The sequence below is a fragment of the Danio rerio genome, chromosome 19, assembly GCF_052040795.2.
Source record: "Danio rerio strain M-AB ecotype USA chromosome 19, GRCz13ab, whole genome shotgun sequence".
Classification (NCBI taxonomy): Eukaryota; Metazoa; Chordata; class Actinopteri; order Cypriniformes; family Danionidae; genus Danio; species Danio rerio.
In genome coordinates this window covers 14,155,274-14,182,873 of record NC_141039.2, presented here as the reverse complement: position 1 = coordinate 14,182,873, position 27,600 = coordinate 14,155,274, and the positions used below count along the sequence as shown (strand labels likewise).

Sequence of the window (27,600 nt, the reverse complement as noted above, 5' to 3'; positions counted from 1 at the left end):
ATAATATACAGCATCAGAGGATTCTCCTTTATCTTAAGGGCAGTTATCCATAGAAAAAGGCTGTGCGAGGTCACCAAATAATGAATGCTACAACTGAGCTCAACAACGTCAAAGCAGAATTTAAAAGCGAGTTAGCAATAGTCTGGCATCCATGATAAATCTGAGGTCAATGTAACAATCTTGCTGGTAGGGCTGGATGATATTGCAATATGGCATATCATGAATTTTTCATATAATTCGGTATTGGTAATTATGGAATATTTTTAAAAAATACGTTTAGAAATATTGTAATTTTTTTGTTTAACCATTTTATTTAAATTTACCAACAATACTAAGGCAAATAGTTTTAATAATGAAAAACATCAATGTTTAGATCAACATTTGTAAGGTGTCAATAATAATGACACAGTAAACCTCAAACTCTGTAAACAAAACAATTTCTGAGAATCAAATCTGAGCTTTCAAGCACAGAAATGAACCATTATTATTCAAATACACATTGCAACATCACAAACTGTGAAGTTAAATGACCACATGACCCCCTATGTTAAAAAAAAAATCTTTCAGATGGGGAGCTTGTGGCTGGGATGCACAAGAAAAGAAACCAAAAAGTGGCATCCTTACATCCTTTGATTATTTACAATCTACAGTACTTACTCCAGCTATACAGCACTAATTTTAGCATGTGTTGCTATTCTGACCTGAAGTGATAAGAGCGAACACATGGCTTTCTTCACCATTTTCAATGCGATTTGCACTTTTGCTCCCCTGACGTCTCTCATAAAGAGGTTACCATTAACCATCCACTCAGAGGATGACAAACGGACACCCCATTGCAATTTATAGAGAAAAATAAAAAGCACTGCTGTTCTGTTTGGGTGCACTGTGTTTGTATCTGGTAAATAGTCTACCATTTTTACCAAAATGTTTATACTCCATACAAAGTGTGAAGCAGATTGGTTAGTTCTACTTATATAAATTTGTAGTGTGCTCGCGGCGTTCAGAAAAGTTCAGATGTTTTTAAACTAGGTGTACCAGAAAAATGCACGCATCACGTGTGCGCCGCTTGCACACTATGTGCGCGTCGCTCCCATGTGCGCATCATGCAAGTAGAGTGCCTCCGTTGGAAATGACAAACTTACACCCTAAGCCTATTGGCATTCCTTACAAGTCGCTCGCTCAGCAGCCACACTTTAATAAAACTATAGCCTTCATAATGAAACTTCATACAAAACTTTTTAAAATGATATTGACAATGATGTACAGTCAATTTATACCGATACCGATTTTTTTTGTTCAGCCCTACTTGCAAGTCTTTAAACTTCAAATTTTTCAACTTCCTATCCTAATAATGTTACGCAGGGAGAACATTCACAAACCCAAATGATTAGTCTACTAGTCTCTCAAAGTTCTGTAACTGCATTAAACACGACACATTGGCAGAAACTATATTATCACAATCTAGTTAATATTCAGCATTGGCTTTTAAAAACACTTTTAATTCTAAAATGCAGTGGGCTTCAAAGCAGAACTGAAAAAAAATGCAATAATTCATCAATAAATGTTAGCACCATTTTCTCCTAATTAAAAAAGCCTCCTCGAATTGAGTCAGTAAGGCAACATTACTCACAACACCATAACTCTAACCTCACAATCACCATTAGTAGTACTGCTCTGCCAAATTTGGTCTTTATCGAAGAGAGAGAAATCCAGAAGGATCATCCACTCACTCATTTTCCTTCAACCAATTCCCTTTCTTATGAGTAGTCGCCACAGCTGAATGAACCACCAGTTACACTAGAACATGTTTTTTCCGCAGATTCCCTTGCTACCGTAACCAAACCCTCTGCTGAGAACCACCCACAAACTCTCTCACACACACATACACTAAGGAGAGCTTACTTTAACCATTTCTCCAAAATCAACCTATACCACATACAGTACATTTGTATGGTGAAGGAAACCTGAGAACTTGGAGGAAACCTATGCATACATGATGAGAACATGCCGACACGGGTCAATAAAAAGAAATCAAATTTAAGATCTTGGATTATAGCTACTTTAAACTACATCTTTTTAGGACACTGATAAGACTGGTGTTAACAATAAATGCTTCATGCAACTGTTCTCACGGTAACACCACAACCTTTCTGAATCAGCAATGCAATTACCATATTCAGAATCAGAAGCATTTACCTTTTTCACTGATGGATTCACTCTCCAGCTCCACATCCTCACAGCTGGTGTACTCTGGCGTGGTGGCTAGCTCTTCCTCTGAGCTGCTAAAGCTGCCCATGGTTCTGAGCTTGCCAAGGCGTTTGCTGCGGTGGGGTCGAGGTGGAGGAGGCCGAACTGACTCAGACTGATCTGAGCTTAAAGAGTCATTTCGCAACATGTTATCCATTTTGTCCCGTTTATTCCTGCGCATGGCTGAGCTAGGGTCCAAGTGGTGCTGTTGGGGTATGGGTTTCCTTGTTGGCTCCGCCAGTCCTCGTCGACTATCACCTAGTACAGGGCTACGGTGTGGTGTGGGTGGGCTATGATTTGACATCCGATGTCCCGGTGAGCTCCTGTCAACAGAGTACGATCGTTGACTTGGGCCTCCCAAAAGAGGGAGTCGCGACTGCCGGCCACCGGGGCCATGCAGAGGCTCATCGAGTTCTGTGTAGGCAAGTGATACATCACTATGACGTCGCTCGTGACGAGCCCGTGACACCTGTGCATGGATGCGCATCTGCTCCTCATATGGTTGGGGTTTAATAGGGTAGCGTGCAAGGTTGGGATCACTACGATATCGGGCCTGGTATTCCTCCTCACGCCTCCTCTGGAGTTCATAGTCATCTAACTGGCCGTCCAAATGCTGGCCTTGTGAGTGCCAGCGTCCTCGACTGTCTTGATAGTCACCCACTTCGTTATACATTCTTGAACTCCTTGGCGAATGGCCAGGGTCACGTCCGTAGTCGGACGGAGAGCGGGGCATGCCACCTTCAGCCGGGGCATACTGCAATCCTCCTTCCCCCTCCCTTTGGTTATATGCCGCGTTTGGGTCCCTGGATGCTGATGGGCTTCTGTTTCTAGCAATGGAAAAGAAATTAATGTTAATAAAACTGGTCAATGCAATTGACAGATCAACTGAGGAAAAGAATCGGTATTTACAAACTAATTTACAGCACTTCAACTCTTTAAGTAATTCACACTAGGGATGAGATCTCTAAATATTCTACACAGTTCTGCATACACAATTAATAATCCTTAACTAAACCGTGAACCGTTACGCATTAAAAGGCTCCTATTTTACACCTTTCACAAGATGTAAGATAAGTATTTGGTGTCTCCAGACTGTGTCAGCTCAAAGTTTCAGCTCAAAATACCAATCAGATCATTTATTACACCCTGCTGAAAAAAAAAAATTCGGGTTCAAAGGAAATTGTAACCTGTGCCTTTAAATAAAAATGACCTGGTTCTACTTTGTCACTTTTGTCAGAGATCCAGGTTCTGAGTCAAAAATAACACAGTAAGACTGAACTATAAAGTTATCCAATGGTTTTATGTTGTATTTGTTGTGGAATTTATTCAAGCCTTCCTGCAATTATGAGTCACACAGAAATGGCATTACAAAGTTTCCAGTACACACACGCACAAACACACGGTTAACTTTTTACCTTTTTTGCATATCCACATATCCACAGCAAATTTGACAAAACTTCACTGCTATGTCACGTTGCGGTAGGCCTCAAAATCCCTGGAATTTAGATCCTACAGACCATTTTCTTGGCTGCTGCATGGAGGGTGCCATAGCGACCAGCGTCTTCCAATAAAATGTTTACAACTTACGTTTACATCATTTACACTAGTAAATTGAGCTCCGAAAATGCGCTTCAATAGCAATTTGAGTGTTTTTGTGACACACAACTCTGAAAGGTGTGTGTTAAAGCCGTTATAATCTGTCAGATATGGTTTAAGCGCGAGAAAAAAACGTTCTCAGGAGGTTAAGACAAATGCAAATTTTAGAGGAAATTTTCCGATGGCACATAGTGGTTTTTGTATCTAAACTCTTTATATCACTACAGTACGACTGTAGACACACTATACTTCCACAAAGCCTTTCCAAACAACTTCCAAAAGTTGATTTTGCATGATAGAATCCCTTTAAGAATGTCCTGTGTAAATATTGGATTTAAGGACTTGTGCTTGGTCAGGGTGGAAGCAGTGACACATGAGGGGCGAGGGCCAGGGTGAGGGCAGAAGTCTTTGAAGGAGCTCAAAATGAGTTTGGTTTTGTGTCCACTTTATGACAAAAATTATTGCACATTCACTTGTTCCTGCCTCTTTTTTCCTCGAATGAGTGTGAGCTACTTGTACAATAGTATTGCATGCGTTTACAGTGTAAACTCAAAACACCCGGGAAGAAACTTTACAAAGAAGGACATAGATACCCCCACTACCCATGTTCAAGTCCTCAGTTAAGGGTCCTAATCCTGATTTCTTCATGCATTGAATGAATGAATGAATGAATGAATGAATGAATGAATGGAGATATTCTAACTAATTAAATGTGAAATCTTATATAAAACTGTATCTCTAATTCATATAGTTTTTCTAATGTAGCTGCTGTAAATGAGGCTGACTCATGGCTAATTATTATCTCCTACTCAGAAAAAAAGTCCAGCCAGCTCCGCAGGCTGACACAGACTAAACTATCTGATGGCAGAAGTCACCTCGAGTTCACTGCCCATGAGCCCATCTCCATTGGGCTTCAGGACTCTCTTGTTTAAGCAGGAACACGTCAACAAGCATCACTGCTGTTCCTGCCCTAGAGCTCTTTCATTGCGAGGAGCCCACAGGGACCGTAAAGCTCTGTGAGAGTGGGCAGTTGGATTGGTTTCAGTGGTCAGAAATCCATCTGCCAGCGCAGACCTTTGAGCCATAGTTTTCATAGTGGTTAACCTGCAAGGGCACAGTATTTGGCTGTGGCCAAAACCATCAGGGGAAGAGTGTCACACCGAGTTAGAGAAACAGTCAAGTGCCAAAACAGAGCCAAATGCATTTAGATTCCTCTCTTTTTCTTACTATCTCTCTTGTGTTAACTACGTCATGCCATGCCAATAAGTCTCACTTACAGCAGATGCGTCCAGCAGTCTGTCTTTAACTAATCCCACCCATTCCGATGTCTAGTTACATCTACGCTGGATACAATAAGATGTTCCGTTTCTCTGAAGTATCTCATAATTAAAGGTGATAGATGTAGGTTTTTGACTCTTTTAAAGATTAAAATACCATAAAATGTTTACAGATATAAGACACATGCTAAGTGAGCATACTTAATGATAATGTAAATTATTCTCCTTTGAAAATGTGCATTCCTTGTCAGAATGTCTGCCTTTGTTTTGGTCTCTATAGCCCACCTACACCCAGTTTATCCAATTATATTTCATCACTCTGGGTTGTCTTGGTAGAAAACACATCGTATTTCAGTTCAGTCTTCAAGGCTGATGCTTATTCAGAGTTATCAAAACTCACATTAGGTGGTTTTTAATTAGCAAACTATATAAATATTAAAATTATAAACATTAGCTGAGCAGCATACATTGTAAGTCTGTGTATCAACAACATGCAATGCACAAGATTCCAGCTGCACCAAACCATTCATTCGTTTTACCTCGGCTTAGTCTCTTTATTCATGAGGCGGAATTAGGGCTGCTCGATTTTGAGAAAAATCATAATCATGATTATTTTGGTCATAATTGTAATCACGATTATTTAAAACGATTACTGTTGAAGTCAAAATTATTAGCGCTCCTGAGAATATGTTTATTTTTTTTATAAATATTTCCCAAATGATGTTTAACAGAGCAAGGAATTTTAACAGTATTTCCTGTAATATTTTTCTACTAGGCTTATTTGTTTTATTTTAGCTAGAATAAAATCAGGTTTAAATATTTTTAAACCCATTTTAAGGTCAATATTATTTGCCCCCTTAAGCAATATATTTTTGATTGTCTGTAGAAGGAACTACTGTTATACAATGAACTGCTTAATTACCCTTATTAAGCCTTTGAACTGCACTTTAATCTGAATGCTTGTATTTAGAAAAATATCTAGAAAAATGTTATGTACTGTCATCATAGCAAAGATAAAATAAATCAGTAATCAGAAATGAGATATCAAAGCTATTATGATCAGAAATAAGTTAAAAAAAACTTCTTTCCATTAAACAGAAATTGGGCAGGAAAAGGGTTGCTAATATTCAGGAGGGCTAATAATTCTGACTTCAATGTATACATACAGTTATTTTCCTCCCTGCAAAGGAAAGATAAATAAATAAAATGGAATAAAAACATGAAACAAACTGTGCTTTAAGCATCTTCACTGTAAGAATAAAAGTTTAGCTAAAAAAGTCCTTCAGTCAAGAGCAGAGGGATTTTCTCGTTTTGTTTGATTAATGATAAAAACAACATCGCGCGCTGTCTCTTTAATGATTTCTCTTTCACGTGTCTTTTGAACCATTAAAGCGCTCACAATAAGATGACTTTAGATGTCTGCGCCTCGTCCGTTTCGCGAGGTGCGCGCACGGTCAGCGGAGGTGCGTGATGCGGCGCCAGGCGCGAGTATAATTCCAGCTTCAGTGTGCGAATGAGACCGAATGCTGACCGGCCGCATGCTTCTGGCTGTCTGCGCGTGCCGCACATACATAAGCACGCGGTCTTTCGCGATTTTAGGAGCAACAGCTGGAAAGGGGGCGGTAAATGATGCAATAATCGTTTATCTCGATTAATGCTTTTTCATAATCGTTTGAAGCCAAAATCGAAATCGGATTTTCGATTAATTGCACAGCCCTAGGCGGAATGAACCGCCAACTCATCCAGCATTTGTTTACACAGCGGATACCCTTCCAGCTGCAACCCAGTACCAGGAAATATCCATAAACACTCATTCACACACATACACTACGGGCAATATAGTTCAATTCACCTATAGCGCATGTGTTTGGACTGTAGGGGAAACCGAAACACCCAGAGAAAACCCATACAAACATGGGGAGAACATGCAAACTCCACACAAAAATGCCAACTGACCCCACCAGGACTTGAACCAGCGACAACACTAACCACTGTGCCACCGTGTCACCCCTGAATAAGACCACCACGACAAAAACACTCAAATACAGCCATTCAGAAGCACATAATAGTGCACTCCAACAAAATGGAAAGGTTTAAATGATACATAACAAACATATTAAGTGAAAGTACACGATCACTGAGTAAATGATATTTGTTGATTTGCACTGAGTCTCAGTTCTAACATTCATTTTCGAATAAGATTATTTTATTTTTATTTTATTTTCAAGATCTGGGGTAAATGATCTGCTGCTGCTTTTATTAAGCCAATATTGTAACTGTCACGTAAATCTTATTCAGACTCACATTGTAGCATTTCACACTAAAAAAAGCACATGATCAGTACCTGAGGTGATCATTGCCATAGTACAGGCATGTCCAAAATCAGTCCTGGAGGGTCTGTGCCCTGCAAAGTTAAGTTCCAACCCCAATCAAACACATTAAGGCTAGCTAAACAAGCTCTTACTAGGCTTTCTAGGAACATTCTTGCAGGTGTGTTGAGGCATGTTGGAGCTAAAATCAGGACACCGGCCCTCCAGGTCCGAGTTTGGACACCTCTGCCATAGTAGTTTATGTTTTTGTTCAGCCACAAGAAATACACATTTTAGGCGATGGCTTGGACAAAAACTCCTTTAACATGAAAATATTCCATTTGTTGCTCGATAGCCAGGCACAGATACTCATGTTGGTGCAGTCAATCTGGCAACCTGCATTTGCGGAGTTTTCAGAGTAGGAGCCGAGTAGAAAAAGCCCAAATTCAAAGTTTAGATTTGAACTGCAATACCTAGTACAACCACTACTTACATACTGCACCTTTAATGCTTTTACTGTACGTGGATAATGTAATAAGTAGACGCAACAGCTATGGCATATTGATACTTTATGTAATAACATTATTAAAACACAACAGTTGATCTACAGCAAGGGTCACCAATCTCGTTCCTGGAGGTCCGGTGCCCTGCAGGGTTTAGCTCTAACTTGCCTCAACACACCTGCCTGGGTGTTTCAAGTATACCTGGTAAGACTATGATTAGCTTGTTCAGGTGTGTTTGATTAGGGTTGGAGCTAAAATCTGCAGGACTCCAGCCCTCCAGGAACAAGTTTGGTGACCCCTGATCTAAAGTATTTACTGGCAAGCCTTAAAGGGATAGTTCACCCAAAAATAACAATTCTGAAAATCCTTTTCACACCCTTGACTTGTTCTAAACCAGTCTGATTTTATGAATCTGTTAAACAAAAATGAAAATATTTAGAAAAAAAATGTTGAAAACCTGTAACCATTACCTTCCATAGAATTTGTTTTTCCTACAATTAATGTCAGTGGGTGACATAGTGGCTCAGTGGTTAGCACTGTCACCACACAGCAAGAAGGTTACTAGTTTGATTCCCAGATGGGCCAGTTGACATTTCTATGTAGAGTCTGCATGTTCTCCTCGTGTTGCCTAGGGATTTGTACGGGCGATTTGGTTTCCCCCACAGTCCAAAGATGTGCTATAGGAGAATTGAATTAACTAAATTGGCCATAGTGTACGTGTATGAATAAGTGTGTATGGGTGTTTCCCGGTACTGGGTTGCGGCTGTAAGGGCATCTGCTGTGTAAAACATATGCTGGATGAGTTGGCGGTTCATTCCGCTTTGGTGACCCCTGATGAATAAATGTAATGTAATGTGTGTTTTTATATAGCGCATTTACTGTGTATGGCCATAAACACAAAGCACTTTACAATCATGAGGGGGGGTTCCTCAACACCACCACCAGTGTGCAGCATCCACTTGGATAAAGCGACAGCAGCCGCAAGACAATGGCATCAGTGCGCTCACCACACACCAGCTATAGGAAAAGTGGGGAGACGGTGATAGAGCTAATTCAGTGGATGGGGATGATTGGGGGGCTAAGCCAAAGTAAAATGAATGAATGAATGAATGAATGAATGAATGAATGAATGAACAGTTACAGGTTTCCATCATCCTTCAAAATATCTCCTTTTGTGTTTAACAACAACAAAACAAAACTGGTTTGAAATAAGAAATAGCTAAGAAATAAGACATTTATGGTATAATTTTTAGTTTAAAATAATTTGTTTTTCTTGTTCAAAACACAAACTACTTTATCAAAATTATACATGAACATCTCATTTTTTGTTTCAAAGGATCAACTGATACTTCAGATTATATAATTTGTTGAGAAGAAACTTTTTTTTTGTGACTGGAGAATTTTGACTGTGGCTGAAAATATCCCACAGACATTGAAGGAGTAAATGTGGCAGACTAAAAGGCACTGAGAAGAACACCCTGGAAACCACATAAAAATGCCTTAATAACCACCCACAGCACTCCAGCATTATAGTGGTGAGTTCTGCTTGGGCAAACTTACTTTTACTGACATGGGCAATACATCATTAAACAATTCTGCAGAGTCAGCAGCACTACCATATTGAGCTGTACCATTTTCCGGCACTAAATGATTGCTAAATGTCTAAATGTAAATGTGACATCATCCATTGTGCCATCTTATGCATGCTAACAAAAAAGCTATAGCCAATGGAGAGATAATTTTTCCCTTGAATCAAGCCTTGTCATTTCTAAGCTTCTCAATCACATCAGCCCAACACACACAGGTACATCACCACAGGAGCACATTTTAAAATGCCATCTGTCTTGACAGCATGTTGTTTGCATAAACTGAACAGAAAGAAATTTCAGGACAAACACTTGAGGTTGTTTGCTTTAAACTAAAGGCTATTTTGAGCACAGCTGAGACACTGACGTGATTATGACGGACTGTGTATGTACTTTCATATTCAACACGAAACATTTCAGCACCACACAAAATAACCAAAGACTGTGCTGTTTGTGAGATTCCTTTCAAACAGGCGTCTACTTTCCATTGAGTTGGATTGGTGGGGGAGTAAATTCAAACTGACTTATTACAGACTGACTTATTTTCATTGCCCATTCAATAAATAACAGCCACACTGTAAAAAAATGTTGGCTTTCACACAACTGATTTGTGTTGGGACAATATAAAGGGTTTGATTTACCTTATTAGTTCCTACAAATTTAATTGAATTAAACATAAAACAATTAAGTAGTTCCAAAATAAATCAAGAAATGTGTTGTTTCAGCTTATTTTAAATAATTCAATTTTAGTAATTCAATTTTAAATAACTGATGACCAATGAAACACCAGAAATGAAAGATTTTCAAACTGCTCTGATGAAACTGTAAATCAAATTGTCAAAACATTTGTAGATATGCCCACTCTTGTCTATGAGTAGACCAAAAGACTGGGACAGCCTTTTCGACCACTGGTCATACATATTATGTTGATACTGACTGTTCTAATAAAAATGATAAAGCATATTTGGTGCCATTCATTCACTTATTCATTTTCTTATCGGTTTAGTCCCTTTATTAATCAGGGGTCACCACAGAGGAATGAACCGTCAACTTATCCAGCATAAGTTTCACACAGCGGATGCCCTTCCAGCTGAAACCCAGCACTGGGAATACACACTCATTCACACACATACACTACAGACAATTTAGCTTAATTCACCTGTACCACATGTCTTTGGACTGTGGGGGAAACCGAAGCGTCTGGAGGAAACCCACGTGAACATGGGGAGAACATGCAAACTCCACACAGAAATGCCAACTGACCCAGCCGGAGCTCAAACCAGCAACCTTTTTGCTGTGAGGTGATCGTGCTACTCACTGCGCCACCGTGACACCCATATTTGGTGCCATATTGTTGCATTTTATTTAAACTGGATAAATTGTTGAAAAAGTGAACATTTTCAAACAAAATGTTTCTTTGTAATTTAGTCTTTTCTTATCTTTCCCATATTTACATTCAAGAGAGTTGAATACAATAACAATATATAGTAGTAAAAAAAATAATTACATCGAACAGCTACATAATTTTTTTTAAGTGGTGTTAAGTATAGTTACATTTTTAACTCTGCCCAGAGGTTAAATTAACCCTATAATAGTTTTCGATATGCCAACACTTTTAAAAGTGTTGATCTAACTCTGTTGGGAGTGGACTCCAGGAGACATTTTTAAAGTGTTGAAATTAACTATCATACTCAGCGCGATAAGGCGTAAGAGATGTTTGGTGTAATTTGTTGCTATTTTCTGACCAGCACAACCTTAATTTTCACATTTTGCACCACGTTGTTTAAGTGGCAAATCCATTTGCACCACTTTGTGGACTCATGGGTGTCCTGGTCTAAAATAGAGATATGTTAAGGCGCTTTGTTAAGGCGTTGCTATTTGAGGAACTAAAATAAACCATGCAACTGACCATCTAAAAGCTGGTCTAAAGTCCAGCACAGGCGTTAGTTATGCGCCTATGTGGGTTCAAACGCTTACACATTGCCTAATACACACGGGATGCACAGCAGCACACAAATATCTTTACATATGAAAAAATTAAAGGATTAAAATGTTACAAAAATTATTATTTTCTACATAAATATAAAAATCACTGCCTCCATGCCTTTTTTTCAGTTCATTCATGACTATTTGCATTTGTATCAGGTTATTATTATTATTAGCAGTATTGTTTATTATATGCATATTACATTCGTTTAAAAAAAAAAAACAAGTTTAGATTTGTCCATCTGTCAGGTTATGGAGACGTTTGCTTCACCATATAGGGCATAAATTTAGGACACTTGTTTAGGCATAACTCAATTTTTTACCACACTTCATTAACATAGATCATTTATTGGTTTGCTAGAAATAAAAAATAGTTTTGAAACAAATCTTTGCGCTTGACAAACTAAAGTAAATATGTAGACTAATGGATGTCTTCAGTGGAGTGCGTAAAATATAGTTTCCTTATTCACGAAAGTAAAGGAGTAAAGTAAAGGTTAAAAGTAAAGTAAAGAAGCTGAATGGTGGAGGCTCGTTCTTTATCCTCAAAGAATTCAGTTTTTCCACTTACAAGGTCTGCCATAAAAATGGCAAATGTGCCATTACACAACACACACACAAAAAAAATAAATTAATTAAAAAAAATGCTCAAAACACAGAGAATAAGCGCAACCCTGTCAGACCATGTCCCAGGGTGCAGAGCATATTTTTTCATCCTTAAAATAGCAAAAGTAGATTCGGACACACCCTTAATGCATTTGCGTTTTAAACTTTGTGCCTAGATTATAAAAATAGAGCCCTTGGAGTTGTTTTGGTTTCCATATTTTTGCTGCAAGCAGCAAAGCACATTGTTGAGTGCATGATTACTGTAGCGCTATAATCAACCCAAAGATGATCAATCATTTCACATTTACTGTGAATTAGGGTTGTATGATCAATCAAAAAGAAATAGGCAGTATGATAAATCAAATGCTCCAATTGTCATGGACATCCTGTCTGGTAAGCACAGTTGAATGATCAATAGTAAATGTGCCCAGAAGTCCAGAGGGTGCTCTCAAGCAGAAACTCCAAACAGCCATGTAGAAACCCAGGAAATCCTGATGGCAGTTGTTGAATAAACAAAAGTTTTCAAAGCTTTCACTGATTCAAAGTGAGTAATAAAGCACAAAATTACTGAAGTATTTATTAATTTAGGTTATAAAGCGAGTATGGAGTAAAAACAAGTTATTAATTGTGGTATTTTCACATACTTCCAGATGTAACAGTAACACGACTTTGTAATTCAGAGTGAGTGAAAACAGTTGTCTATTTCAAAGAACAGTTAGGTTTGATTTCAAAATCAGCTGTTTAATTGTCTGCAATAATGAACAAGATTGTGCGCAGCTTCTCAGTAAACTACGACTCTGTGTGGTAAATGACGCTCAATCTGAAGCACATAATAGAAAATTACTGCTGATTACAGAACTAGCTTTACTGACAAAATGCACACACCTGCCTTTGGTTGATCATGCAGCCCTACTGTGAAAGCAACAATATTGGCCAACAAACAGTTTTCACAGCAAATAAGAAATAAATTATTATATTTGGTGTGTTTGTGTTAGGGTTGTGCGATCGTAATCAAAATCGAATCACATTTTAAATCTTTGTGATTAGTTACATCGCAAGAGGCTACAATATAAAATATATACTCTATGTATATATGTACACAAGAATAACAAATAACATCTGATGTGAAGTGCTTTAAAATCAGTCCGCTATGCTTCAGAAAATCGCAGACATGGTATCAGTTGTCTAGAACTATACTACATTACACAAGATGAAACTACTGAATTGTGTCACGATGTACCTTTGTCATTTACGACACCCTACGTCAAGGAAATCCAATTTAGTAAGCATACTTTCGTTCTGCCCATTCAGAATTGTGCAACTGAACTACGCCCACAATAAATAAATAAAGAAAAGAAACAGGAAAGCGCTTAAAAGTGGGATGATGGTGTCTGCTGCTTCGGAAGCATTAATAGACAAATTAATATCAAAGAAAACCAGCCTTTGTAATATTGAAATATTTTGGCTTTAAAGTCACAGACACCAAACAAAAACAGGTCATTTTTAAGAGTAATCACAGAATTGTTGCCACGGCTTACAGATTATTGAGCAGAAGCTTAAATGAAGTTAAAATCAGCTTGAATTTTGAATTTTATCATAAATCAGCCCTAGTTGATGTTGCAGTTTTCATCAAGTTACACAATACAAATTTATGAGATTATTAGTGTTTAGTCTCAAAGCCTACACTGAAAGAAATGATGTCTGTAAAATTGTTGCAAACCAATTATGTGTTGGATTTAAACAAACATATTAAATTTCATAATGTTCAGCCCAAATAAATTGTTAACAACCACTAAACGTCAAAAAAAAACTTTGAAAAAAATAATTCAAACATGATTCCTTGGATTTACAATTTTTTTTAGTATGTACTTTAGACCATCACAATTATGTTAAATTAACAATTAAAATCTAAAGTTTTAATTTCAAAGATGTGCTGGATTTTAATAATGGCAAAACTACAACTTTTATGCATCACTGCACCATGCTTGTGCACAACATACTGACACTAAAGAGAAAAATGTGTTATTTTGTTTTATATTTTATGATACCTTTCAGTACTTTAAACAAGTCAGGAACCTTGCTGTCTGTAGAGGATGCGGAAGCTCTCAGATTTCACGTAAATATCTTAAATTGTGTTTCAATCACTGTAATAATATTTCAATTTGGCTTCAAGTGTCATTTGCATTAACTTTCCTCTCAGTTGTTTATGAACAGAAATTAGAACAAGGAAAAGCACAGAGTGTTGCCATCCAGAAAAGCAGGAGTAATGATCAAGCAATAGGACTGACAGATCTAGACAGAATGAGCACTCTCTGACTTGCTGTATAACACATACTGAAGAAACAGACGCACATCACTCTTCCTGCTGTTTTAAGCACTTCACTCAATAGCATATTATAGAGAAAAATATATATATCAACAATATTCGGTATAATAAAATAGGAAGTAAAAGTGGGAATTCATCTTAATCATTCTTTTTCTCTTCCCAGATATACTTTTCTTCAGTGTCACTAGTTTCTAAAATGGATCCAACATTCTTGTTCTTTTGTGCAACAGCAGCAGTTTTGGGCAGGTGGTCTAAAGCTTAAATCTAATTGGACGGATTCTTTCATAGCAGGCAGATGTGGGGAAAAAATGGCACACAGAAACAAAAAATCAATAATAAGTAACTGCTTTACTATGCCATGGCTGATTTTGGTTGTATGAATAGCTTCATACAGACCTATTGCTCAAATTCAACAGTGTCATTCTATCATACATCACTTCATCATGCTTAGTTTGACAAGGTTGTAACATTTCGTATTATCATTGGTTTTGACAGAGATGCAGTAATAAGTAAAAGTTTTGGCCAATACTGTTAAATTCTTATGTTTGGAAGTCGATTATCATTGAGCATGTTGATGAATTGAAATCTGAAGATTTATTATCACAGATTTTTTTTTTTTTCAATACAATAAATTTGATCTCTAGTTATCAGCGTCACACAGCATCTTGTGCCATCAGAACACAATGAGTGCCATAACAGACAACTCTAAGGAGATTGTAAATAAAAACAAAATGTGTAAAATCAAGACAGAATCAAGCCCTGACAACTAAATTAGCTATAGCTTGTTTGCTGACACACTTGTGACACTCATGTTGTTTTCATCACACATGCAACAAAGTCATATTTTTTTACAATTTTTGCCGTCATATCGTAATCTGAAATTACATAAACTCAAGCATGTTCATAACAACTTTCAAAATAAAATTTCAGCTTATTGTTTGATTATCATTCCAGAAGAAATTGAAAAATACATAATGAATTTGTAAAGCAGAACTTACTTCTCAAAGAAATAACAACAGCATTAATAATAATAATAATAATAATAATTATTATTATTATTATATATATATTTTTTTAAATGAAAAATACAGTTTTTAAATAATAATATTAATATTTATTATTATTATATTTTTATGTATTTTTAAAGATAAATTGTTTTTATGGAAGTACAAAGTTGTTATTCCTTTTGTTTACTTTATTAATGAAAAATTATTGAAAAAACAAACTTCATAGGGTTCCTACAATTTTTTTTTTTTGGTTAAATTCTTAATAATTGTTCTTTAACATAAAAAAAGATTAACTGAAAATGTTTTAATGACAAACATTTATTATGACCATTAAGGTAGTTGAGTACCAATAAAAATGTCATTCTGGAAAATACATTTAAAAGATTAAAAAAAATAATAATATATACAATTGAAGTCAGAATTATTAGCCACCATTTAAACTTTCTTTTCTTTTTAAAATGTTTGCTTTTTTAAGATTTAATACACAAATGATGTTTATCAGAGCAAGGACATTTTCACAGTAGTTTTAATTTTTTTAAACACAATTTTAAGGACAGTATTCTTAGCCCCTTTAAACTATATATTTTTTCAATAATTTAAAGAACAAACCATCGCTATACAATAACTTGCCTAATTACCCTAACCTGCCTAGTTAACCTCATTTACCCAGTTAAGCCTTTAAATGATAATTTAAGCTGTATAGAAGTGTCATGAAAAATATGTAGTAAAATATTATTTACTGTCATCATAGCAAAGGTAAAATAAATCAGTTATTAGAAATGAGTTATTAAAACTATTATGTTCAGAAATGCGTTGAAAAAATCTTCTATTAAACAGAAATTGGGGAAAAATAAACAGGGATGCTAATAATTCAGGGGGACTAATAATTCTGACTTCAACTGTATATAAATGAATAATAAGTTTATTATAAATAGTATATATAAAATAAATAGTAAATAGTCAAATGAATAGTAAAATAAATAAATAGTGGTGGATGAACTCTCCATGGCTTCACACTTTGCAACAATCAACTCCTAATGTAACAGTATTCAGATTTTCTGAATTCTGTCAAAACTCAAATTATTTGTTGTTTTAAAAGTTTATTTGGTATATAAATAATAATTAAAAAAAAGCAATAACATCAAATATTACATTTAAAAAAAAAAAAAAATTATCCACCTACCCTGTCAAAAATGCTGGGTTCCACACAATTGATTTTCTTGGGAAAACAAGAAGGAATTAAAATAACTTTTTAATTTTTATAAATTTAGGTGGGTTGAACATAAAAAAATTAAGGCTCCTCAAAACCATTCAAGAATTGTGTTGTTTCAGCTCATTTTAAATAAGTAGTTTGAACAAAGAGTAAACATCATGTTATGAGTGTACATTGCCCAGCCCTATAAGAGAAGCTTCCCAAAGAGTACGTCTAGTTCTACACATAAATTACTCAGCCATTATAATAACTCCGAACATCTGTATGCCTGTCACAAAACTGTCAACTAAGCAGCATTCAGTGAGAGCCACTCGACTGTCACACAAATGCTGCACAGGCAAAAAAAAAAAAAAAATCTTCCTCATCCGAGCGTGTCGTGTGTTCACACACCTGTCAATCAAGAGCTGCACATCTGGGCTGCGAGGCTGCATCAACCGCAAATCCCCATCCAATAAACAGAACTAAAAAAAGTCCAGCCAGGGGGAAACCAGGTCACCACGGCAGGAAAACACAGGTGCTACTAGCTGTTAGCTTAGCACGTCATAAACCCCTCCTAGCTTGTGAAAGGCGGCCTGCTACACCAGAGCGAAGAGTCAATTCTGGACGCCGAATCGGGCCGAGAGATGCCGAGAGCTGCCGAGAGACCAAATGCACGAGGAGCAAAGGCTTCTGGGAGTGGAGAACGGTGTTACCGTTTAATGCTGTTATCACAGGCTGTATATAGCTGGAGGTCAAGCACGACTTTATCCTGCAAGGAGGATTATGGTACTTAGCTGATTATTGGCTGCCTGACGGTTATTGCCTTGCAATTGTACGGAACTCCTTCTCTGGATTCCGGCATTATCATCTTCCTCTTTGCCCTGGCAAACTCCAGAAACAAAAAGAAATGATGGGATGGTGAAATAAACCTTGCCCCGTTGATGCATCAGCAGATATAGCTTGGCTGTCTCAGCATGTATGTGTGTGTGTGTGTATTTCTCTGAGCTCTGAGTGAGAGTGTTTGTGTGTCTGTTTGTATGTGTGTGTGTTCACACATATTCATAAATCTGATGTTGTGTGCATGCATGTGTGTGTGTGTGTGTGTGTGTGTGTGCGTGTGTGTGCGCGCTTAGGAAGGCATAATAACAGTCCAGTTTATTTCTCTAGTAGACAGATTATCTCTAGGTCTTGTGAATGTGTGCATACAGTAGTTGCATCTGTGTGAGAGTGAGATCACAGCGCCACCTACAGTCAAAAAAGCTGATTGATGATAATGAAGAGCTTGTTTTATAATGAAAATGTGTACATAGGCAAATATGATGGAATTCAGGGATGCAAGCTTTTTTATTACACATCAATATGGCTATAATATTATTATTATTATTATTATTATTATTATTAATATTATTATTATTATTATTTTTATTATTAACAACTACAGCAACTATGTTGTTATTATTATTATTATTACTAATATGATTTGTATTATTATCATTATTATTATTAATATTATTATTATTATTATTATTAAATAAATTAATATACTAAATATATTACTACTATTAACAAAAATAATAATCATAATAATAATATAACAGAAAATTATTAAATGTAGTAGTAGAAACAATAATTAATTGACAGAAATATTTTCACAATATTTTAAATTGTATATTATTATTATTATTATTATTATTATTGCTATTATTATTATTATTGCTATTATTATTATTATTGTTATTATTGTCATTATCAGTATTATTATTATCATTATTGTTGTTATTATTATTATTATTATTATTATTATTATTATTAAATGGTCTTGCTGTTCATATGTATTATTATTTTTAAATTAACAATGTAAAAATACATTATTTTATTAATATATTAATTTTACTCCAGCAAATATTAGTGTAATTATTTCACTATAATAATAGCAAATTGACGATAATAATAACAATGGTGATCATGGGTCCGTTCTTCGTACCTCGCTTAAGTGATCTAAGATGATTTGGCAGATCCTGGATCTTTTAATCTTGATAACTGATCTCTCGCTTATTTGGTTCTTCAAACAAGTTCGCGAATCAGATTAGAATGTCTGGATGAACTGATCTGAGATCGCTGCGTTTGTTGTTAAGGACAGATCTATCGATCCTCGAAATCATGATCAGCAATGCAACGATTGGCTGACGGCACAGCAGCGTAATGACATCATCTGATTAATATTCAATAATCCATGTGAGCAAAATTACATCAAATTAGCAGTAAACAGCTTGTTAAATAAGACACGCAGTAACTTCACATTTGTTGTGAGCTGCAGGCTTTACACTTTCATTTGTCAAGACAAGAGTATTCATCATGTATTTCAATGCAAATCAATGTATTTAGTTCTACATTTAGAAAAGCTTTTCTTTATTATAGTACAGTTTTTTAATCGGTGTAAAGAATAACTGGTTGTTTCCAAAAGCATTTTGATATTGGTAAAGGCGTCTGCAACTTTTGTGAAGCATCACTGGCATATTAACTGTCAAAACATGTTTATGACTGCATAAATGTATTATTGCTTTTAAAAAAAGTCACATATTGTGCATTTCTATTATACACAATTTGTACTAAAGCGATCTAAAAAGTTCATATCAATAAGTTTTCTCTTTGCACCACCAGGTGGCAGTCTTTGTACTTTCATTTTGAGGGTGCAGATTGCATACGTTTTATTAATATGTAAAACTTTATTTATTTTATTAATGACTATAACTTTAAATATATAGTTAAAAACTACTATTTTCCCAAGTGTATATAACTTTTACTGTAAGAAAATATCAGAACTCGGTACATACTTTCTGTATTATCTTTGCTTGAACTGAGCCGATCTAATCCTGTTTATATGATTTGAACCTGCTCCCGATCAGGTTTGACCTAGCAGATCTGTTGCCATGACAACAACTCTCGGATCAGCTTTGAAGAACGAAACGATCCTGGATCGTGTCAAATCATCAATATCCAAATCCAGCTAACTGAGTAATCCACGTACGAAGAACGGACCCCATGACTTATCTTGTTGTTGTTTTGTGCCAATTACCCATTATTTAAAATTATATATTTAGTGTTTGTGTCACACTTTACACGATTTCATTAGTTAATGTTGATTAATGTATTAACGAACATGAACTAGTACACTCGCCGGCCACTTTATTAGGTACACCTTGCTAGTACCGGGTTGGATCCCGTTTTGCCCTCAAAACTGCTCTTAATCCTTCATGGCATAGATTCAACAAGGTACTGGAAATGTTCCTCAGAGATTTGTGTCTATATTGACATGATAGCTTCACGCATCTGCAGATTTGTCGGCTGCACATCCATGATGCGAGTCTCCCGTTGCACCACATCCCAAAGGTGCTCTTTTGGATTGAGTTCTGGTGACTGTGGAGGCCATTTGAGTATAGTGAACACATTGTCATGTTTAAAAAAAACAGTCTGAGATGATTTGTGCTTTATGACATGGTGCGTTATCCTGCTGGAATTAGCCATCAAAAGATGAGTACACTGTGGTAATAAAGAAGTAGACATAGTCAGCAACAATACACAGGTATAGGCTGTGGTGTTGACACCATGCTCAACTGGTACTAATGGGCCCAAAGTGTGCCAAGAAAATATCCCCCACACCATTACACCATCACCACCAGCCTGAACTATTGATACAAGACAGGATGGACCTATGCTTTCATGTTTTTGATGCCAAATTCTGACCCTACCATCTGAATGCTGCAGCAGAAATCAAGAATCATCAGATCAGGCAACGTTTTTTGCCTGTGCAAATTGTAGCCACAGTTTTCTGTTCTTAGCTGACAGGTCTTTTGCTGCTGTAGCCTATCCATCTCAAGGTTTCTCGTGTTGTGTGTTAAGAGATGCTCATCTGCATACCTCGGGTGTAACGAGTGGTTTTTTGAGTTAGTTGCCGTTTTAATCAAATCAATCCAGTCTGGCCAACTTCCTCTGACTTCTGGCATCAACAAGGCATTTGTGCCCACAAAACTGCCGTTTACTAGGTATTTTTTCTTTTTCGAGCCATTCTCTGTAAACCCTAGAAATGGTTGTGTGTGGTTGTGCAGTTTCTAGAACACTCAGACCAGCCCGTCTGGCACCAAGAACCATGCCATGTTCAAAATCACCTTTCTTCCCCATTCTGACGCTCGGTTTGAACTGCAGCAGATCGTTTTGACCATGTCTTCATGCCTAAATGCATTGAGTTGCTGCCATGTGACTCGCTGATTAAAAATTTGCATTAACAAGCAGTTGGGCAGGTGTACCTAATAAAGTGCCCAGTGAGTGTGAATCTTGAACAGCATTTATAAATCAAAGTTCAACATTCACTAATGTGTTATCAAAATCCAAATTATGCTTGTTAACATTAGTTATTGTACTGTGAACTAGTAATGAACAACTGTATTTTCATTAACTAACATTAAGGGCCCTATCATACACCCAGCGCAGTGTGGCGCAAGACGCGGCGTAATAGTCTTTTGGTAGTTTCAGCTTGGCGCAAGAGTCGTTTTGAGGCGTTGTGCTACGCTGTTTAAATAGCAAATGCATTAGCGCTCATTTGTGCGCCCATAGGCGTTCTGGTCTAAAAAGAAAGGCGTTCTGAGGCGCACTGCTGGCGCGTCGCTATTTTTAGAAACTATAATAGATTTTTCATTAGACCAAAACTAATCCGGTCTAAACTCCGGCGCAGAGTTGCGCCTTGCTTACGCACTGCTTAATACGCACAAGAGAGCAATAGGCAAATATCTTTACATATGAAAAAAATGTAAATATTAAGGATATATATAGGATATAATAAGAATAGATATAGGATATAAATATAAAGGATTAAAATATTACAAAACATTATTTTCTAGCCTACATAAATATGAAAAATCACTGCTTTTATGTCTTCTTCATCTCGGGCGGCTTTTTCAGTTCATTCATAACAATTTGCTTTTGTATAATGTTATTATTATTAGCAGTATTATTTATTATATCCATATTTATATTTGTTTTATTAAAAACAAGCTTAGATTTGCCCACCTGTCAGGTTTAAGACCATATGGGGCATGGCAGGTGTATTTGGAAATAACTCAGTATTTTGATCACACTTGGTCATTATTGTTCATTTATTTGTTTGCTAGAAATTAGAACTGAATTTAAAAATAGTTTTGAAACAAATATTTGCGCTTAACAAACAAAATTAATTATTTATAGGCTAATTGATGTTTGTGCGTAAAGGTTTCCCTATCCAAGAGCGAAAGTGAAAGTAGATCATTTATCTCTCATTCTCACGCAGTAGATGCTCTGTTTAACAGTTTTCTGTTAAAAAAACTGTCAACTGTTAACTGTTTGCTTGTGAAATGCAAATTTTTTCTACTTAAACTTACTTTGCGTCCTGTAAATAGCGAATGCGCTCTTGGCGTGACGCAGCTGGGTCTTAAAGGGAATGAGAGATGAGACTCTAATTGGTTTATTCTCAAAACACACCTATAACTCATTAAGAAAATAAACTCAACCCTTTTAGAACATGCGCCTTGGCGCAAGGCAGATTTCCCGTCCTTAAATTAGCAAAAACGCGTCCTGACACACCCTGAAAGCGTTTGTGCCCTGCGTTTTGCGCTCTGCGCATGGACCGTCAAAATAGAGCCCTAACAGTAATATGAACAAATACTAGAATTAAAGTATTGTTCACTGCTTAATTTATCAACACCTGCATTTATCTGTGGATCTGTGGAAGTACTCCAGAAACACTGAATCTAAAATGCCACAGCAAAATAAATTATATTTTACATCAAATATTCATACTGCTTTGCAGGCAGAAAAAAAGAGAGCAAATGACTCATGACCCAGTCTTTTTCTTTTTTTTTCCCAATACATCAAAAACACTTATGAGTCAGTGGGAGTGATTACTGAATTAATTACTTGCTCACTGAATCACAAGTCAGATCACTTTCAATCATGTCTGACTGTATTGAAGGTCTGTGAAGCTTTTAAACAGTGCAATATTAGCTCAATAGACCTGCGATATTAGGTAAATAGACCTGTTGTGCATATGATGATGCAGTTATTATTCTAGTTTTGTGTTGTTTATTAGCCATTGCTTGAAATAGCATATTTAGTGTTTAGCTTATATAGCAACACAATAATAAACAGTTACATAGGATAGAATTAAAGGTGATGTATGTACGTTTTTAAACTCTTGTAAAATACCATAATATGTTTGCAGATATTTAAGAATATACCAAGTTAACATACTTGTTTATCTGAAAAGCAATACTAAAGTCAGATATTCTACTTTGAAAATGTGCATTACACATTGAGCATCTGTCTTTGTCTTGGTCATTTAACCTGCCCTATGCCAGTTTAGCCAATTCTATTTCAGCACACAGGTTGCCTCAGAGGAAATCAGTGCATTTAATTTATTCAGTCAGGAAGGCTCCTAAAGTATGCGTCCGTGAGCGAAATGCGACCTCTGATGGACAGTAGCAGACTCTGAAATGAGACGCAGATTCAAAGTTCCACATAAGGTGTTTATTCACTAGAAAACAATATAAATATTACATAAGTAAACATTAGGTTGTGGTTACATTGTAACCCTGTGTCCTAACAACATGCTACGTGACTAGATTTGCAGTAATTCACAATTTGACTGTTTGCACCAGACGAAACAATTTTAGAACAAAATGGCAAGGTTTATAATATAATAAATACATATTAAACCTCTTTAACCTTATTAAATGCACATGCTGAATCACTGATAACTGTTGGTAAATGATTTATTTTATTTTCAAGATCTGAGGTTAACAATGTGCTGCTGCTTTCAGTAGTAAGGCATTAAATATACACATAACCAAAATTTCTTATATCATTATAAAGATAATCATGTTCATATAAACACTATAAATGAGAAGAACTTCTCTCCTCCTGAAACACTGGGTCTGAATGCAGACAAAGTGGTGATCAGTGCGGCAGGTCTCTTGCCCCGTCTATTCCAACCATTAGCCCTGCCAGAGGATTTTTTAACATAGGCGAACACAGCAGCACAGATATAGGCAATGTGTCTGAATGGTAACAAACTCAACTGATAAAATACAAAGTCCACCATTTTCCCTTTCTCGTACAGCTCTCTTGACAAAAATGCTTGCTGCAAACCAACAGCTTTGCTGTATTGGGCTTGACAGAATCAGGGGTAAAAGCATGCAAAAAAACCCAGTGGATCATGAGAATAAACGCATACAACCCATGCCAAGCAGACATGCTTTCACCCAGTTATTGGGTCACAGCTTGGCAGGTCAGCTTGGCAGGTCTCTAATTAAGAAGCAGGGTCTTCTCATAGGATAAGAAAACTCTGCTATGAATATTAATAATGAGAAACCGGCACGTCATTACTCCACTACCAGATTCATGATAGATCCCTGATTTTGATCCCGCCCCAAAAAGAGTTTAAACCCAGAAGATGAAATTAGCTGACAAAAGCTCAAAATTATCCAGTTTTCCCCACAAATAAAGCTGACAGGTGCTAACTGATGGTCAAGACACACAAATCTGCTTAAAAAAAAGTACTTTAGGGTTTCCCGAACCTTTAAGATGTCCTTCAAGTATGTCTTCTAAAGGCAAAAATTACCTAATGTGACTTTAAAGCACACACCGAGCTGGTGTCAAAGAACTAGCGGCGATGGAAACAGACTGCATTGTCACATCTCTTCCCGTTTGGACCAAAAATCTCCATGTGAACACACCAAACGAATGTCAGCCAACTGAAATGATTACATATATTCTGTGCCTGCATGAGGGGATTTATCTGTCCATTCCTGCATGTGGCAGTCTCTGTATTTGAATCTGTCGTTATCTGTCATTCCACAAAGAGAAACTGGAACTACTGCTGCACACATATATGAGCTGTAAACAAAGCAGCATTACTGTACCGTTTTTACAGTACTTCATGCTCAACACACAGGGATACACTCATGTAAATATGATATGTCATACTCACGTGATAATATGATATGCCATACCATTTGCAAATATATTAGAAACACAACAAAATGACATCTAGATTTTTGTGCGTTCCTTCCTGACTTGCTTTGTTTGCTTGGTTTTTGCTCTCGCACTTTATAGATGAACAGCCAATCAGAGTGCTCTCTTTTACTGACATCCGAGACTGATTCTACTTGTTGAATCGGGCAAACTCTCTCTAATTTGATCCTGTAAACACATCAAATAAACAGCCAGACAGATGCTGCCTGAAACTGGCACTGTCCAAAGGCAGACTGTCGGCTTGGTGCATCCCGGCCTTAAGTCATCCTGAGGCTGTCTAGTGGGACCTGGACCCCTCTTGAAGAATCACTGCACAAGTGGAAATGACGCGCTTCACCTTCTCAACTGATTCTGCTAACCCATTAGCAAGCTCCTTCATCCATTCCCACGTTTGGACAGATGGTGTAAATCAAATGTGGCCAGTGCATTGATTTAAGCAGAGGACTGGTGTTGTGATCGGCCCTCTGGAGCCTCCACACACTGATCAGACAGAAGTAGAGATCACAGCTTCTCACCGAGGAGGATCCAACTGACCTGCTTCCATCTGAAAGCTCTATGACTGCCTTATTAGCTTCGTAAAAAACACACATGCACAGACACACACATACACACACCATGCACTGTAAGTAGGGCACACCCCAGTAGAGCGGGACAGACTCCATTGAAGAGGTGCAGAGAATTCAGGGAAGAGAATCAACAACGACTGTGAGGTAAACAGACCTGCCAATAAGATAGCAAAGATATCACATCTGTCTACTTTTTCACTGATGTTAGTTAAAGAACTGTTTTCCTGCTGGGATTTTATAGTCTTTGTTAACACTAAAACTAGAGGCAGTAATTCTGACTGTTTTAAATATGACTTTGTTAATAAAACCCATAACTATTGTATAGTACCTTGAATTTTCAGTCCAAAATTGTTATTTTATTAAAATTACAAAACACATTTTTTACTTTAATTACCAAAACAAACTGGCCGCGTGCATTTCAGCGTCAGCTATTTTTCTATTCGAATGTGTGTGCCTCTGTTGCCTAGTAACATTCTGCAAACAAAAACATAGAGTAAATTTCTCATAGCAATAAAATACTTTTACATCAGACAAGTCTTTCAAAGCAACATTTTCACTGCAGTGAAAAAACTGATCTCCCACTTGCTGGACTAATTGAGGTGCGCATCTTTAGGAGCTTTCTAGTAACTCATAGACAAAGGTTGTTTAAAAAAAAAAAAAAAAAAGACTGTACTTTTAGGTTAATGAGTTCTTAATACAGGATAACAAACATTTAAAGCTTAATTCTAACATCTGTCTATTTCAGTTCCTCAAATTAGCAACGCACCAACAATGTGCCTTAAAACATCTTTTTAGACCAGCAAGGCCAGGAGTCCACACCCAGAGTGGCACAAATGGATTTGCTATTTAAAAAACGCGGTGCAAAACGTGAAAATTACAGTTGTGCTGGTCTGATAATAACAACGAATCGTGTCATCCACACCGTGCGCCTTATTGCACCAAGTCTATGATAGTGCCCTAAATCACAAGACACTGTTATAGATCTACATGTTACATTTGTCTGTGTGAATGACGCAGTTTTGTTACTACACACATACACACGTTTTCAGTGTCTTATTCATTCAATCATTCATTTATTCATTCTTTTTTTGCCTTAGTCCTTTATTTATCAGGGGTTGCCTCAGGGAAATGAACTGACTATTCTGACATACTGTACGTTTTACGCAGCAGATGGAAAAATCCGCTTTGTGCCGCATGGTCTAACAGGGTTGAGCTTATTCTCTTAATGAGTTATTGGTGTGTTTTAAGAATAAACCAATCAGAGTCTCATCTCTCATTCTTTTTCAGAGTCAGTTGCATCGTGGCATAATGCATTTGCAATTTGCATGGGGGACTTTGTAAGTGGAAAAACTGAATGCTTCACTAGTGAGAAAACAGTTAAACAGACCATCTGTAGCAAAAGAATGAGCCTCCTTATTCTTTACTTTCACTTTCACTCTCTTTTGTGGATAAGAAAATGTGTTATACGCACAGACATCCATTAGCCTACATAATTAATCTAGTTTGTTAAGCACAAAGATTTGATTAAAAATTTCCAGCTAAATATTTTCCGCATAAATGAACAATAATAACGAAGTGTGGTCAAAAAACTGAGTTAAGTTCAGATACACATGCTGTGACTCATATGGTCTAAAACCTGACAGGGGGGCAAATATAAGCTAGTTTTTAATAAAACAAATACAAATATGCATATAATATATAATACTACTAATAATAACATTATACAAAAGCAAACTGTTATGAATAAACTGAAAAAGCCGCACGAGATGAAGGCATGAAAGAGTGGTTTTTATATTTATGTAGAGAATAAAAATTTTTGTAATGTTTAATTGCTTTAATTATTTTTCATTTGTAAAGATATTTGTGTATTGCTGTAAATCCTGAGCGTTTTAAGAAATGTTTAAGCGAGGTGCACAACTAACTCGCTCTGTGCTGGATTTTGTGAGCGCAAATGCATTAGCTATTTAAACAGCGTGGTGCAAAAAATCAAAATGACTTATGCGCCAAGCTGAAACTAGCAAACAAACAATTGCATCACACCTTTTGCCGCATTGCGCCAGGTGTATGATAGGGCACAATGTCTTAAAATTACACAACAAGATTTCAGTGACAAGCAATTTGGCTGTCTACCAAAAATACCAAAAAACCACATGGAGAAAAACAAAAACCATTAAGAAGAGCAGAACAGTGCACTGCACTCCCAATGAAATGGACAGGTTTAGTATCTAAATAGGAAAAATTAAGCCTCATTAACATTATTAAAAGTACATGATTCGGGACTGAGATTGTTGGTTTGCACTGACTTTACAGTTCTAATTCTAACATTCACGTTTATACTGTC

At 36.6% G+C, this 27,600-nt stretch overlaps 1 protein-coding gene across 60 annotated transcripts in view; it reads right to left on the bottom strand.

Moving 5' to 3' along the window:
* The window catches only part of rims2b (regulating synaptic membrane exocytosis 2b), a 254,049-nt gene that overhangs the window by 139,510 nt on the left and 86,939 nt on the right, over positions 1-27,600 (bottom strand). For 59 of the 60 annotated variants that reach the window (XM_087294683.1, XM_087294651.1, XM_087294695.1 and 56 more), the window contains one exon: positions 2,197-3,074. In XM_087294683.1, the coding sequence (XP_087150809.1) occupies positions 2,197-3,074 (878 nt within the window). Of the gene's footprint in view, positions 1-2,196; positions 3,075-17,043; positions 17,205-27,600 lie in introns of those variants that run through there. The other variant, NM_001443206.1, reaches the window with a different exon arrangement.